At 45.0% G+C, this 17,554-nt stretch overlaps 1 protein-coding gene across 3 annotated transcripts in view; it reads left to right on the forward strand.

Annotated features, from left to right (window-relative positions):
• IMMP2L (inner mitochondrial membrane peptidase subunit 2) overlaps positions 1 to 17,554 on the forward strand; it is a 251,284-nt gene that overhangs the window by 20,214 nt on the left and 213,516 nt on the right. For all 3 annotated transcript variants that reach the window (XM_061563041.1, XM_061563040.1, XM_061563042.1), the window contains exon 3: positions 1,912 to 2,015. In XM_061563041.1, the coding sequence (XP_061419025.1) occupies positions 1,912 to 2,015 (104 nt within the window). The remainder of the gene's footprint in view (positions 1 to 1,911; positions 2,016 to 17,554) is intronic.

The raw sequence follows: 17,554 nt of genomic DNA on the forward strand, positions 1-17,554 counted from the left end.
TACTGCAGCTGAACACATTTTGTACATTTACAAATCTGAATGATGGTGTAACAAGCATTTGGAACAACTTTAGAAGGTACGATGTGCAGGATTTATTGAATTAGGATCCTAGACCAGAGCAAGTGGAACAAAGTTTGAAAGCGACATAGGTTTCACTGATGTCCATGGTAGCATGCTTCAATCGGGTCTTAATGGATTTGGGAGTGTGCAATTTCTGCATGGAACAATCAGGCTAAATGTAGAGCACTCTTCTTTTTTTAAATCTGCAATTCAATGATGTTGGTGCCGCACGCACACGTCGACGCGCACGCTCAATGTGATTTCCTTGCGTGTTGCTCTCAGATTCCGAAGGCCTCTGTTGCTGCTCGCAGCCAGCGGTAGTTTAAAAAAAAACAAATTAACGTCTTCAGTTTAACACGAAGGCTTTCGCGACCAATATCATCCATAATAGAGGTTTTTGGGTTAGATAGCGTAAATATATAAATGTGCACGAGCGCAGAAGGGTGGTCAACACATCTACGCCTCTATATAAGGAACAAAACAGTAAGACTTCTCCACAAATCTGGCTGTCGCCTGATGAAGCTAGTTGTAATAACTGGCGAAACGTCGTACTCAGTTTGTAAATGTTGTGGCTTGGCTCTCCAACACACCGGTGTGCTGTACTAGTACACTACACTATACACTACACTATATACTACACTATACACTACACGATACACTACACTATACACTACACGATACACTACACTACTACACACTAATGCTGTACTAGTGACGAATTGGCACGTTCTGTTTACGTGACAACCCTTACTAGTTGGCTGTGTCGGGTGGTGGCGAGTTTTAACGACACATTTATATATTTACGCGATCTAACCCAAAAACCTCTACTATGGTCAAAGCACTCGCCGGAGAGTTTATTGCAATAGTTGTTTCTCATGCGTGTGAAGTGAGGTGCACAAAAACAAAAATAGCGGACTGCATACACTTTTGTAACAATCGAGGCACCAATCAGCAAGGCGCGTTTAGATGTTTCTAAAGGCGACATAATCCCGTGACACTCTGTGAACTTCGAATGCTTCTTTTGTAGAAGGGAACTCGAGTCTACTCAGCGGGATTTCCGCTTTACTGAAATGTCAGTGTTTTTTTTTTATCGTGACACTGAATCGGTTTCGACAGGAGAAACGGGCCCCATCTGCAACCCGTTCCACACTTGTGGTTTTCATCTCAATTGGAGCTCTAGATTCTGACGTGCAAAAGAAACCAATTTTCACACGTCAACATACTGTTAATTAAATAAAAATGTTTACACCTATCCACATACCTGTCAAAACCCCTTATCAGTGCCTACCTTATTACAGACCAATTCAGACCTTATTGGTCACCCCGTGCCTTTATACATTTCAAAGTTCACCCTACAAAGTCCCATTTACAAGGGAGAAACACAAACACATAAAAAAAATTTTGTTGTTTCCCGTATTGAAACGATTGTACGCTGTATGGACCTGACAACTCAATTTCCCTGTACAAGAATATGGGTCGACCATATGGGTTGACAGGTATGTATCCATATATATTTTTGGTTAACTTTTCACGATTATTGGCTTTCACTATGTTTACCAAACAGTAATTCTTTAGTCTACCCATTACACGCGCACACAACTTTTGCCGGCATTCCAACAGCAAGCGCAACCTTAAAGCGCCATGTATTATTCAAGTTTCAATTTTGTCTTCGGTTTTCGAAATGCGATTTGAGTTTCACTCCACCGCCTGCTTTGCACGCGTTGTCCGCGGCAGCCCACAGCTGCCTCCCCATCCTCCCCTCGTCGCTCCTTGGCTTCTCTCACCGTTGCGTTTTCTCTCTTGTCTCCACCACCCCTCCCCCGTTGCTTGCTCTCTCTCGTCGTCTCCCAGCCGTGCCTCAATCCCACCCAGAGTCCCTCGAGCGACGTGGTGCTGCTCAACCGCTGGAGCCTCCGTAACTTCGAGGTGCGCCGCGGGGAGGTGGTGTCCCTCATGTAAGTGCGCGGACAAGTGTGCAACGCGATCTTGGAGAAGGGATTAACCGCTCCCCCTCCTCCTCCTCCTCCTTCATCATCCAGATGAGCTTCGCCCAGTCCCGCATGTTGCGGCGTCTGCACATTCCCTTGGGAGAATGCGTTCGAGAGTTGAATAGAATTTGGTGTAGCGAGAGAAAAACCTTGCACGCACAAAGGCGGTGATTCACAATGATCTGTATAGTTGGGTCTGCAATATCATGTTTTGCTTACGTGGCATTTTCCTGCCTGTGTGGTAGCCCAGCACAATGAGAGTCGAGCGTTCATTGTACCTTGTAACACAAAATCCATTACTTGGTGAAATCTATTCATACCTCTGGATATGTACATTCACACATACCAAATGCTGAAGAGTGTCTCCTATGGCCAGCAATGACATTGCGCTAATAGCCACCTGCTGTCAAGTCGATATTGAAGCATCTTAACATTTTTGAAGGATTTATATTGATTTTTGACATTGCGTCGTGAATTTTGAAAAACGCCTGCAGCCAACACCATGAAAGAGGCAGTCGAAGTCACACGCACATTTCTATCAGTTCAGTGATGCCTCCTTTCACCTAGAAACACAAAGTTTTGCCATTTCCAGATGTGACGCTGAGTGTGAGCAATTCCCACCCGATGCCACTTCCCACTTGAACATCCCCGGTTCTACGTTGTCACTTGTCAGTCCTGAGCGCAAGTCTTCCTGCTCGAGTCTACCCACACCAGCGCAGTGAACGTGTTATCGTCTTTGTCTGCGAACGCCTTAGTTCCCATGACAAGTTTCACCGTGGCTTGGTGTGTGATTTGCAACTGTCGGAAAAAGTAACCCGGGGGACGTGTTTCACTTTTCAACGATGTCGCGCGGGATAGTGGCGACGTTCCTTTCTGTGCTGCTCTCAACACCCAACGAGTATAAAATGCTTTTGCGAGAAAATCATTGAACAATTACATCGCACTGGATGACAACTTCCACGTACGGAGTTTTATATTATTCCGTCAGAAGATGTTCCAAAGAGGTTTCTGGAAGCCATCGTGTGCTAAGAGCACGGTTAGTTATTAATTAATTATTTGAGCCTTTTTTTTTTTTACCAAAAAGAGGATATGAAATGTATTACAGAGGAGGAATAGCTTTTAAATATGTATGTGCAAGTAACACTATCTTAAGCAAAACCAAACTGCATCTAAGCATTTGAAATATAACACAATCAGTAGCTGAATGCGTGGATCCTATCTGTGGAAAACATTACAATTCCTTACTCTTAGAGCACTACAGCATTTGCGTTGTGCCAGTAGTTTAACGGCTGCCACAAGACCCATCTCATGCCATCAGCATAATTTTACTGTGATAAATGCTCTCGGCATGCCTCTAAGCACTGGTAAATTGAGCAGCATCCTTTATTTTCCAGTTTTCGTAAAAAGTTTGAATCGCACAAAGAACTGGGACACACATAGGCCAGCGACAGACCGGCACGACTGATTGTCCTCGTAAGTGATCCCCAGCCGCAACCTAGCAAGCAATAGAGAGAGAGAGACAGTGTACGGAGAGTGAGAATGAGAAGAAGCAGATAAGAAAGCAAAGGGAAATAATTGAGCAGAATCCTCATCATAACCAAGGAGTTTATTAATTCAATACTTGGCAGCAGTGTCGTGCAGTATAGTGATTCATCACACAGTATTGGTTTTTGTAGAGTGATTATTGAGAACTTTGATACGGTAACCACAAAGCCTCTGATTGTTTGAGGAGTTGAAAACAGTTCAGTTACGTAAGCTGATGCAGGAGGGCCCTTCCCGAATTTGTATGCACAAGTCAAGGTCGTATGCGCTTAGTGCTTGGCTTAAAACTTTGAAGCCTTAGCAGTGATGAGACGGTGGCATTTTAAGCAGCAGATGGGCTGCAGAATTTTAAATCATTTTGCAACTTGCGTCGATGAACATCTAAAAACGCCCACATAGTTGTGTGTCAGTAACCCTCATGGGGACGATAGCAAAAAATAAACACCGACACCAAAATGTCAAAAGTTAATGCCGCGAAGCTGAGCATTGTTTAAGGTAAGTCAATTCCCCTGTTGCCCACATCCTAAATCACCATAATTGCTGTTGTTATTATTATCATCCATGACCTTCAGCTCAAGGTATAAAGCCTTAACAAAGTGCTCTTATTGAGGGCAGTCCTAATTAACAGTTGTTGTTTACAAAAGCAATGCTCGTGCTCGGGTTCGGAGTGAAAGCAAAGGTCAAGATCGGGCTGAAGGAAGGGTTTATTCGAACCTGAGCGAGGGGAAAAGGGGGGCTCGTGATTTCTCCCAACAAAGAGAAACGCTTTAATTTTTCCGTCCGGTTACAGTCCCCCCTCCTCCTCCTCCTCCGAGATTGCTACATTACCTCTAACCCCTCAGCCGCCGCCTTCACTGAGCACTCGTGGGAAATGCAAGGAGCCCAATGTAAACAGAATGTATATCACATCCACGAGTGCAGGCAGAGGCAAACAACGGGGCCAGCTCCACCAGCCCTCCTGCTCGCCGGAGATGTGCGGCTAACCACATTGACGTGGTGCGGCAGCAACGTGTTCACGCGCGCCGCCTAAGGGACCGTCATAAATGACGTCACGCGATTTTTGACGATTGTTGACCCCCCCCCCTTTCGTCACACGGCGTCACAAAAAGTCAGACCCCCCCCTGCTCAAATATGACGTCACAAAGCTCTGCCCCCCCCCCCCCCAAAATCAAACATGCTTCAAATCGCTTTAAACTATTGTCATTGTAGTGCGTATTTAATGTGGCGCTGCACTCTGATGTTGTAGGAGAAAACATTTATTTAAAAAGTCTATTTAATTAAGTAGAACGTGTTGTCTATATTCATTTAAAGTTGCGCATTTTGATGTGACGTCACATTTCTCAAACCCCCACCCCCTCGTCACACATCGTCACAATTGTCTGACCACCCCCCCCCCAGGCGCGTGACGTCATTTATGGCGGCCCCTAAGTGGTGTGTGCCCGCTCATCACCGAGCACCACGGTGATTATTTTTACGCGGTGGGGGTGGTGGGGTTGCGTTGCCACCGCAGGTTTCTCTGTGCGCGGAACTCTGCGTCTCGCTCGCCCGCGTGCGTGCGTCGTGTCCTCTTCATCATACCCGTGCGCTACATTGTGTTCCTGCCCCTTCTGTCTTTGAAGCGTTTATTTATTTTCTTGGTTCTTTCGGTAAAGTCACGTAGAAGGGAAGTAATAAAATAATAAAAAGAAAACATAACAAAATAATTCTCACGACGTTTCGGCCACAACACAAGCAGCCGTCATCAGGTGAAGACCAGGTCTGTCGAGGCGACAGCGTCTAAATGAGGACGGCTGCTTGTGTTGTGGCCGAAACGTCGTGAAAATTATTTTATTATGTTTTATTTTTATTATTTTATTACTTCCCTTCTACGTGACTTTACCGAAAGAGTCAAGAAGATGAATCCCTGCAGTCACGAAAGCTTTAAATCGAAGTTTATTTGTTTAGTTTGTGTGTTATCACTTTAAGCGAGATTTTAAAGGGGTGGGGGGGGGGGGGCAAAAAAACCTCATCGTAGCCCCAACACTCGCTGTCAAAACAACAAGATTTCACTTTCCCTGTGTTCCGCGTGCACTTAACAGAAGATGCGACCCCATACAACGAATAGCACTTGCAAATTGTAGCAAACAACTTGCGCGTTTATCATGCCCTGGACAATGCAAGTTTTAAGTTCGTTGAATGAGAATATGAATGCAGTCTATCTTTGGTTATCTGCAGTAACGGGCTGGGGGAGGGGGTGACCCAGATCACACGAAGTCGTGTATTATGCAAAACGCATGCAAAATGTGGCGATAAAAACACTGCCTACCTACGTAGAATGCTAAGCACCAAATAACCAAGAGAAATGTTGTGCGGAATGTAATGAACAAACAAGCAGACAACGCGACTCCCCCGTGTATAGGCACACCTCCACGTACAAAACAGCAGCACTTTCTGCGCATCACAAGTTCAAGTTCATTTATTTGGTATAGCCCTGTGAGCCATTCGGCTCTTGAATCGGGTGCAACCGCAACAAACAAAAAACAAAAACATGAACAAGAAAACATCTTAAAGTGAATATGTGACTAAGTGCAAACAGAAAATCCAAGAAAAGACAGCAAAATATTGCAGAAAAAGCACCGTACACCAACGCTGTGTGCACAAATCCCAGTGGGATGCAAGTCAAACAACAACAACAACCACAAGACAATTTAGATTAAGGCCATCAGTCTAACTCCGTACTACAACAAACACAAACGGCCAAACCAAAAAAACTTTTCGAAATCACCAAAAGAAAGCCATAAAAGCAATGTAACAGTGATCATAGGAACTGTGACCGAATTTTCACAATAAACGACATAAACAACATGCACCACCAAACCCTGAAAGTGTCAAACGGCAAACTCTGGGGTGTGCATCATTTTCAGCAGCATTGAGTTCAACACAAGCATAGTCCGGGACCGGTTTCGTTGTTTCATCGTCACAGTCGGACTTACTTGAAACGTTGTTGCAGCTACCAGTTCGATTAATCGGCAAGGCGCCTCTTGGCTCGTTCGCCAGCATTGGTTGACGCAAGCCCAGGCGATGATGGTCAAAACCGGTGCACGGTTTGCTCGTGTTGAACCGATGCTGCCGAAACGTTGCACTCCCAGATAGCCCTGCTGCTGCTATCTGCGAGGAGTGCTTGTGTGTTTTTCACTTGGAAGGGACGGTTACGCGAGAAGGAGGCGTGTTAATTGTGGATTTTTTTATCGAATTGTCGCGCAGAAGATGTGTAAAGTGTGTGTGGTCTACTTTTAGTCGCTTCTTAAACTAATCGGTTAATTCTCACCTGCGCACCGGGTAACTGACTGAATTAGAAGCAGCTCTTCATGTAACCAGCGCGTGCATAGCGACACTTTATAGATTTGCATGCTCGATTCATCCGCTGTCCGGATAATCCACCCGTGGATTATCGAGTGTTTTCTGTACAGCCGGAGTGCCCTCTAGAGACGTGCCAGTGATATGACTGCCGTACTTTAAATCCCTCTTCATTAGAATGTTATCAAATTGCAGTCCTCACGACCCCCCCCCCACGCTTTGCTTTTCCACGTTCTCCGGTCTTCTCCATCCAAATACAAATGCAGTTCACATGCAGCACGTGCCTAATTATTGCTGAACGGGAGCCTTGCATGACACGAGAGCGTCGCTTAAGCGGTGGGCTCTGTTACCCGAGACAAAGACACAGATCCCCCGTGTAGCATTAACAGACTGTAGGGACAAGTGCTGTTCGCGAGCACCTAAGAATGCCAACACGGCACACGAGGGGGTGGGTTGACCGCACCACGTCTCCCGAGTGGCGATGTTTACGAACTGCACCACGTATTAATTTGAGGCTGAGTCAACCTAGAGGAGGCCCCAGACCAGTTCAGATAATTGTCAATGGTGCTGCGTACTAACCGCTACCCGAGACGCACGTACACACGTACACACAATACCTCAATGCTAATTTGAATGTGCTCTCTGCATGTCATGTATGACACACATTTACAAAAAAAGTTACCTATCTTAATTTTAATCAGCACTCTCAATCATGTGGAATGTGTTTGCACTCATCAGTGGTGTTCGACTTGTAGCCACTTCATTTTGCATGCAGGTAATGAGTAATGGCGTGTGCCTGAAATTGGATGTTCTTGCCACTGCTGGCGGAAGAACCTCCACTGAAGGGATTTATAGAGAGCCCCTGAAGGTGTTTGGCCTACTCTTCCATGCTGACCAGTCATTTTGTTCTGCCAATGGACGAACTGTGGTGGATCTATTTGTACTGCTGGGTGGACAAAGGCGTACTAGGATATCGAACCGGTCACTGGCGGAGCCAGTGGGGATGGGGTGGAACGTGCCCCCCCAATGATCCGATCGAAATCCCTAATTTCGATCGGATCATTGAGATTTATTCGTAATAAATCGGCATTTTGCGACCTACTGCCACTGTGCAGCATATTATTACGTGCCAGGGACTCTATGAGATGATAGGACAATAGTATGAGTCTATAATTGGCAATAAGTAACGGAAAAGCAGTTATAAGTGACTCTCAGAATTGTGCGCAGTTGCGTCTACAGCACACGACTTCCCTGAAGGCAAACACCTTCAGCGAGGGCGATGCCGATCACACACGGTTCGAATTCGACCCTCGATCGATGGCTGCGCCATTGCCGCACACGCGTCAAATAAAAAGCAAGGGACAAGTCCTCACTTACTAACAACTCCTTATCATTTTTCATTGCTGGAGGGGTTGCCCCCCTTATCTGAAATCCATTGGAACCAGCCATCACTGGATCCAGTGTGCCAACCATTACTCCACGGAAGTAGACTTGGAAAATAAAATGGCACCAAATAGTTTTTGTGGATTACAGCTTTCTTAAGTCAGGTGCTCCATACCACTAAGTTTTCTGGGTTGTAATTCTGGTAGCCATCCATAATTAAACCACGTACTCAAGTCCAGCGAGCTGATCGTCTAAACCCAGTTACTATTAACTGCACGACAAACAACGCTTACATTCCATTACTTTGTTACTTGATTTTTGGCTTAATATTATTTCCGAGAATAAAAACTCACCGTAAGTTTGACTCGTATACAATGAAAATGTCTCTGATGTGGGGAATGTGTGTCCCGTGGTTTGTGGCTAAAAATAAGGGTCATGTGTAGAGTTTTCAGAAGTAGTTCTATGAGATATATTTCACGGCCCGTTCTTTGACACATGTTGGGGGGAGGGGAATGCACTTCTCTCCGAGAGTTCCGAATTGGATGCTTCGTCTCGTCACGTGACACAGAAAGAGCAACTGCATTAATATTTGGTTAAAAAAGTCCCCAATAAACATTGACTTTACATTTCTCTTGGACAAATCCAAAATGACAGATGATTTGTACTAACATCCAGTGACTCCACACACACATACCTAGCCTTGCGTGAAACCGAATCAGTCGTGAAAGTTATTTGTTAAATGTTATGCTTTGCAATTACATGCACATTTGCTCAAGAAAACTGTGAATGTAATTCTAGAAATTGGACTGTAGGTGGCAGTACACTGTAATTGTCCACTCTCGAGGCAATAAAACACGCAGGGCTCTGTTCTAAGGCAATTCTCATTATTATTTCACTTCACTGATTCGCAGCTCCTATTCAGGAGGGTACTGCTAAAATTTTGTAGCTAGGAAAACCTTTGCGGCTGGTTTTTCCAAGTGAAGTAATTTTTGTATTTGCCATATTTGGGCCATGATGTATGGTAGATGCTTGCGGTGGTGGCACACGCATGTAATCCAGCACTGGGGAGGCAGCGAGGGTTGTTGGATCACACAGATGTTGTGAAACCTCCTCCCGTGGGTGTCGAGGAGGAGCCACAACCATGGCTTGCAAGGAGACAGCGGTATAGCAAAATGTGGACTCATCTCCATCTGTTCGGTTATGCTACTTGACACTTGTGAGTTTTCTCTGGGCGCTCCGGTTTCCTCCCACGTGTACACACATTAATTGGCCGCTAGCACCTTAATTTATAGAGGACCGCAGAGCTTTGGAGGGTGGGTGGGGGGTTGGGTGCTGGCGGTTCTGGGGAATTGCCGCTTTCCCCGCTTGTCTGTGGTTTCTTGCGTCTCTCTCTCTCTTCTCCGAGTGAGCGAATGCTGTGCGGTGCGTTACAAGATCAGATTATTATGACTGTGAGAAGTAAGGCAGGAAGGTGAGAATGATCATGTAGTCAAGGATAACATGCAAGTGGATTAAATATATCAACTTCTAAAGTTAAACGTAGAAGCACTTTGTCTCGGATGTTCTTGTGGTCTTGGTAAATACAATCACACTGCATTTTTTTTGCTTTGCCCTAATTGCCATAAAATAAATAGACGTAAAAATATCTGTATATGAATATATAAATGTAAGAAATATATGGTGACCGTATTGCAGTTGGTCTCATATCTGACGTGACTTTCGTTGGCGCAATATGCAGTTGCCGTGGCAGCGGGTGATTTTAACAAATGCTAAGTCACTCGTGAATGCTTGGCGAAAGGGGACAGACAAGATTGCATCTTGTTGAAAAAAACTTTTCACCCGTTAGATTTCAATAAAACATTCAACGTACGTAGTGGTGGAAGCATCCCGCTGTGACTGCCAAACAAGACTTTGCGATTGTGCCACGCACAGAAGTGGACATTCTAAAAATAAAATCTCATACCGTGTGTCTGGAGGAAAGAAAACAGTGGTGAGGTCACGGCTTCAGAGTAAATCTTTTATACTTCTAGGCGTGCAACGTGTGGCGTGCCGGAGGAAATGCGGCGCCTTTTCACTGCTCTTGGTGGCGATCCGAAGTGCTAGTCTTATTCGCGTGTCTCTGGCTTCATTAACCTTTTTTATATTGCGCCTGTTCACTTGGGATATCTGCTACGGGTTATGGCTATTGTCTCGTGCTGATGAATATCCTTGTAGCCAGCTGTCGTGAGGAGTCGAGTCTACATCCCCAGTTTACAGGAGCTTACATCTGCTTTGCTAACCGTGCTTTGAAAACCTGTGCTTTGTGTGATGTTGACACCATCAAATGGTAAAGTATGCTTGTTAAACACATTTCTTTGCATTACCGGTAACCGATAACAAAAAAACTGCTAATACTGCTTTTCCAAACATATAGAAATGTCTAGAGCAATAAAAATAACCAATTTACATTTTTTACAGAGCAAGAAAGGAAGCTGTCATAGGGTAATGGTCGTGTGAGGCTCAAACACAGGTCTCATTCTAGTTATAATGATGTTGTAAACTATACCAGGCACAATATCCCACAGACAAATAACCGCGACTCTGAGGTGTGGAGCCAAGTTCAATGTTGCTCAAAAGTCAGGTGAAATAATGGGCCTCTGAGTGTCTGTTAAGAGTCGGTGTGGAGTGAATGCTGCGAATGTAAAGTGAGATGACATTCCGGATGACGGGTGCTGCCACAGAGAAACATCACCTGGCAGTGACGGAGGTTCCGAGTCGCGCTGTGGAGAGTTCTGCCATGGGCTGTCGACTAAACAGGCTGCCAGTTGCGATGCTAGGGTAGCATGGCTCTGCTCGCTGTATTGATGATTCCTAATAGTGGTAAAACTGGTGTACCATTTGTCATGTTGCTTGGCTGCCAGGTGTTTTAACAAGGTCACACTTTCAGTCGGCTAAATCCCATGGCTAAGCCTCTTTTGCACATGGACACCAGCAATGTGCACACGCACGGTCTTCTGGGAATTTTGCCGCACAAAGCATTTCAACATAAATAGATCATCTTGTCAAAAAGCATTGAATATTTGTCTCTAACAGAGCACATCCAGGCGATGTAGAATTTTTATGGCTCGTACGTAATATTAGCTCGTTGCATGCACATCCCAGAGTTGCCCCATTCTCTCTTTCTGTCTCGGTTTTCCTTTGCGACTTATTTTGTTTATTTCTCCAGTAGAAAGTAGACTGAAATATTCACTTGTGGATCACCTACAAATTGATCCCAAGTGTGTTTTACATCCGCACATTATCTACAAATATACGGCTGACTGCAGGGATTCATCTTCTTGGTTCTTTCGGTAAAGTCACGTAGAAGGGAAGTAATACAATAATAAAAATAATTAAAATAAAACATAATAAATGTTTTATTTTTATTATTTTATTACTTCCCTTCTACGGGACTTTACCGAAAGAACCAAGAAGATGAATCTACTAAACTGTTTTAATTTTACCAGGTAATGCCCACTGAACTATACAGCTCTTTCTTTGAAGTGACCTGGCCACAAATGATAGCTCAACGAAGTGGCCTGTCATGTGGAAATTTATCGCGACCAAAATACTCTAAACGCACATTTCTGAATGTGGAGGGAACTACCGGAGGACCCAGAGAAATCTACTCGACCACGGGGAGATATTGCAAACTCCAAATATAATGCGTCGGGGTCGGAATTGAACCCATGACCCCCTACAAACCAGGCGAGGGAGTTAACATCTTGCCACCGTGGCTCCCAGATCTCTAGTTCTGACAAGCGGAAATAAAAATTGCCACCGCGTGCTTTGTACCAATTCGTGATAAAAAAAAAAATCCCATTTTTACGTAATCACGAAAAAGGAGCGCTTTTGCCGGGAGACGGTACCACAGAGTGGTGGTGTGTGGGAAGCAATCGGTGTGATGTCCGTTTAACACGTAGGCTTTCGCGACCAATATCATCCATGATAGAGATTTTTTTGGGTTAGTTCACGTAAATATATATTTATATTATATATTTACACGATCTATATATTTACGTGATCTAACCCAAAACAAACTGTTGTGGTGTGATGTCCGTTGAGCAGAAAGCCAGCGTACACGTGCCGAGGCCCAAGCACATGGATAATACTCCTACTGACAACAATAATTTGCTTAAGAAAATAATTACTATCGCAGCGTCTGCCCGCAACTCCGATTTAGCACGGTTAGCTACGTACGGTGCAAAAGAAGTTCAACATACATGTAGATACGTACAATCTCTGTTGTTTAAGCCACCAAATTTGAGGTCTACCAGACGTAACGTTTTGTCTCCTTCTGTGCACTGTTCAACCACCACCACTACCACACTGCAGGTCACGACAACACACTTGCTGCTTCTTCCATCACATTTGGATGAATTCCCTACCGTCGTTTATTGTCCTTAAGGTCTTATAAATCTTGCTCAATGCAAGCAATGTGTTCACTCACATCTATTGCAACTTTGGCTGTGTGGCTGCGTCGGGTGGTGGCGGGTTTAATGACACATTTATATTTATGCAATCTAACCGAAAAAAAAAAAACCTGTATGTGGATTGTTGTTGTCCGCTTGACGTTTTGAGCGCTTTAGCCTGCGCTCGGCAACTGTGTTTAAAGCAGAGGTCGCAAACGGGTTTTGATTCCCTACCCGTACCCGTACCCGGCCGCACCAGGGTCGCAAATGGGTTACCCCAACCCGTACCCGGCCGGGTACGGGTACCCGTTCCCTACCCGTACCCGTACCCTACCCGAAATGAGTGACAGACGGTTACTCACCAGTGACTCACGGCCTACCCATACCCGTACCCGGCCGCACCAGGGTCGCAAACGGCTACCCGTACCCGTACCCGGCCGAGTACGGGTAGTCGGGTATCAGGTAGGGTACGGGTATCGGGTACCCAGTTGCGACCTCTGGTTTAAAGAGACAGAATCGGAATGAAAGCCAGGGCATTTGAGAACTGTCGGTTGCGGCCAGTTGCCTCAGTGACGCCAAACCACGTTCACGATTCTTAAAATTCAGTGCAAATGCCAAAGCCTCCAGCTGCCAGACGAAAGCAGCCTATCAAAATTCCCGAGTGTAGCAGGAGAAATGTCCCGAGCCATCCTGAACTGCTGCCTTGTTTTCCTGGCAGTGAACGAGTATATTAGAGTTGTGCATTATCTCTCCAAAGCCCGTTCTTAAGAAGGACAGTATTGTGTTCGTCTTGCATGAGTAATTGTGCGTGGGCTCGTGCTTTTGTGTGGTGAAATTACCAGCATGCTCCCGGCACCTCTGCAGCGCTTCAGTGTACAAGGTTTGTTGGCTCTGCGGCTTGGTGCTGTTGGTCACGTTTTTTTTTTATCTCTCCCTGATGACAATTACTTGTGTTGAGATCGAAACGTCGTGATATTTTTATATTTTTTTATTAACTTTATTTTAATTATTTTATTATTTTATTGTTATTAATGTTTCTATCTACGTGACTTTACCGAAAGACATTAAGAATATGGCTGATGCCAAATGGTGCACTAGCAGGTGGTCCAAACTAAAGCATCTGTCCTCATGAAGCCCCAGTCCTTGTGGGTCACCCACCTTACAGCTCTCGCCTTGATTTTTTTGGCTCCCATTTTTAAATGCAGGCTAGATAGCAATTGATACGAGCATTAGATAGGCCCATACATAATGCATGAGGATGTATATAAATGTGCACATGTTAACCAGTGACGCTTTTGAGACGTAGAAGCAAAAGGTTGCACCGACCTAATGTTTCGGCTTATTTTAAAAGCCATTTTTCGTGCACTAATAATATAGCGGAGGATGTGGATTGCCGTAGGAGGTGACGTATATCCAATGTTACATAAAGAACGATAATGAAATAACTGTACGGGTGAACATTTTTTTTATTCCATTTTAAACGCATTTTCACTTCTCTTAGACAGCTTTTAATACATGTTCCAAATTAATTATTACACGCCCGTTGTGCAGAATGTTAAAGACAAAATAATTGTCGCCTCCTTTCCATATTTCTCTGCAAACACAAAACTAAAAGTATTCTTTGGAATGCAAGTGCTCATGACAGCAATTGCAGGCCCAACATCATCTTGTGCTCAGATGTAGCCACTGCATCAGGAGGAATATCAATCTCATGGACATAATTTATTTTTTTGTTCCTTCATCGAAAAAAAAAATCACTTGCAAAAGCCCTCGCAAGAGTGTCCAGGGTGTCACTTGGCTCGCACCTGGCGATATATAGCCTACGTTGAATAATAAGTTACACGCGGGCAGCCGGCCCATAATTGATCTCTCTGAAACGAACACAAAAAAATCCCGTCCATCAGCTTGCCCGTCATTCGCAGCCAGATGATACATTTTGACCACGTCGCCGCAGCCCGGTCGTGACGCCCCAGCAAGAGCAAAAGGAGACAGACTCCCAGCTGCAGAGCGGAGCCGTTCCGGGGCGCGGGCGGCAATGCGGACGGAGTGATAGGCAGCCCTGCCCTCCGCTGGCGCTAACGGCAACGGCACAATGGTATCGGACGGCAAATGTTGACCAGACGGGCAGTAGCGTCCGGCTGGTTAAATAAACGTATCGCAACGTTTATTACGCTAACTTTGGTCCATTGTTCCGCTGAATAGCAAATGCTAATCTTGTGGTTTTAGTTTGTTTTTGGTTCCTTCCCCAAAAGCTCAATGCGAGTAACCCTGCCGTTTGTGAGCAGCACGTCGTCCAAAGCGACTCCACCCTGGGCCCCCTTTCCTGACGATGCCGCTGCTGTAAATGCCTGCTCTCAGCCCAGGGCCGCACACCAATTATGTGATGTCTGTAGCAGTAATTGGATGAGGCAGATGGCGGTTTGTGCTTGCGAGCGATAGCGACGATGAAAGCTCTTTTTGGCAGCATGTTGTGCTCTAAAATCTAACCCGCAGCATCCCCGCACAAATTCATGCACAGTTCACTGCCCTCTGCCACCCTCCTCACATCTATATGCATAAGCACCCATCGGTGTTATTTTTTTTCGTATTGCTAACTGCCAAGTGTTGTTTTAAATGTATGTAATTGTGCCATAGATTTAGCCCGATTGTGAGTAATTGGTTGTTTAAAACAATTTTGGATGCTTGAATGGGTTTTTTTGGCTTCATGTAGGCGCTGTGGGGGTGTGGTGGGACTAATTTCACCACCCGCTCTCAGATGTCCATTAATAATCGCCAAAGCTTTCGTTTAAAATCATGGCTTGCCCCGCCATTGAAATTTCCATTGGCAGACGTGCATGGGAAACGTTAATGAAATATTTCGGTTTAATGAAGTGTTTTCTTTTATTTTTCTCAGGTAATCATTCCTATTTAGGTTTTTACCCCCCTGTGTTTTCCGATTTTCTTTGTGCGTTAAATTTTGGCCATTTGCAAATGCAGCGATTTGCTGAAACAGAAGCGGTGAGTGAACAACGAGGCTGCCACGTTTCCGTATAGAACGGAACATCAGCTTAGTTTCTTGACGCCAATTCGTAAACTTGCGGGCGCCGTGCAATGCGGCGTTGACGCAAAACCCCAAAACTCATTTGTGAGGGGGCTAACGCGTCGCTCTTCAACGCTCGCAGCCTCCCGCGCCTTTCGCCAGGACCACATCTGCTGAATTTAAATATCCGACTGACATTTTGATTCCCACGTAAAGTTTTCTTGAAACAATACTTTCATTATTGCCTCTGCGCTTTGTGAGGAACAGAATCCTCCAGTGGCTATTAACCGTTTTCTGTGCGATGAACGTCGGAATATGCATTTAGCCTTTTAACTTTGACTGGATCCACGATAATGGTCCATTTTGAACTTTTGACATGTCAAAAATAATAATTTCACCATCAGAATAGGGGTTTCCCGCTTTTTTCTGGCAACAAAACTGAAACCTTTTTACAAGGATTCATGTCTGCATTAACCACAATACTTGCAGCCAAAATGCAAACAAAAAACACACTGATAATATATGCATTGTCCTTGAAACTGATTGGTCCACACCAAGGGACGGCTTTCTTTTGAGCCTCGACCCAATTGGTGCTCGACCCGAGGACCTCCTCTAATGATGTAGATGCTCCTCTAATTATGTAGATGCTCACCCCGAGCCCTCATTACTTTGATAGTGCATTGTCTTTGAGTTGTACGCTTTTTGGCGTCCTCTGGTCGAGCACCAATTGGGTCGAGGCTCAAGGCTCAAAAGAAAGCCGTCCCTTGCTGTGGACCAATCAGTTTCAAGGACAATGCATATATTATCATAGTATGTTTTTTGTTTGCATTTTGACTGCAAGTATTGTGGTTAATGTAGACATGTATCCTTGTAAAAAGGTTCCAGTTTTGTTGCCAGAAAAAAGGGGAAAAACCCTATTATTATATTTTGGTACTGGCAAAGGAGGTCTAATGATGAAATTTCACCATCATCACCATTTTTCATTATCCAGTTTCCTGTAGTTGTTTACGTACGGTGCGAAAGAAGGAAGTTCAACATAATGGGTACGTACTAACAGCGCTTGATCTAGCATTATTGAAAGTTTGTTAAGATCCACTGTATGCTGTTTATCTGACTGGCTTTTACAACCATTTCAGCTTTGCTTTCTGAGCCCTGGGACGCAGGCCCCCTGAGTCTTTAAAGTCTGAATTGAGTTCACATTATCATCTGCTGCAGCACTCTGCAAAGGAAACTGGGCATTGACGTAACCGCCCGCCCCCTCGTTGTGTCTTCCACAGCAGTTGCTCGCGAACGGGCCCCAAACACTGCGTTTATCTTCAAGGGCATTTATCGTTTACACGAGCGCCTACATCGCGCGTGCGCGTTTGATTGTGGGATATGCTCGCGAGAAGCATTTAGTATCAGTACCTGGCATCAGCCTCCCTCAGATCAGCCGGTTTTAAACATGAGCGTTGTGTTTTGCTGTCGAGTGCCACTTCCGGCGCCTGTGAGACTGAAGGTAGCCATTAGCCTGTGTTTTCTCTTTCACCTGCTCATGCGCTGTGCACTAGCCTTCATTGTAGGTAGTCAATAACATCACTTTCCCTTACAGTGTTAATATGGTGAATTAATAAGGATCCTTTGATTCCATTTGAATGTGTGGAAATCAGCATGCGCATTCATTGAGTGGATGGTGTGGTGCAAGCTGACATTCACTGTGCTACCAGCTGCCTAGGTTGAATTCCCGACTGTAGCCCACAGCATCGATGGCAAATTGGTATTTTATCCCTGGCCTGGGTCCAACGTGAGTTGACTCG

This window comes from Lethenteron reissneri, chromosome 30, assembly GCF_015708825.2.
Source record: "Lethenteron reissneri isolate LAM-NWPU_2019-01 chromosome 30, ASM1570882v1, whole genome shotgun sequence".
Classification (NCBI taxonomy): Eukaryota; Metazoa; Chordata; class Hyperoartia; order Petromyzontiformes; family Petromyzontidae; genus Lethenteron; species Lethenteron reissneri.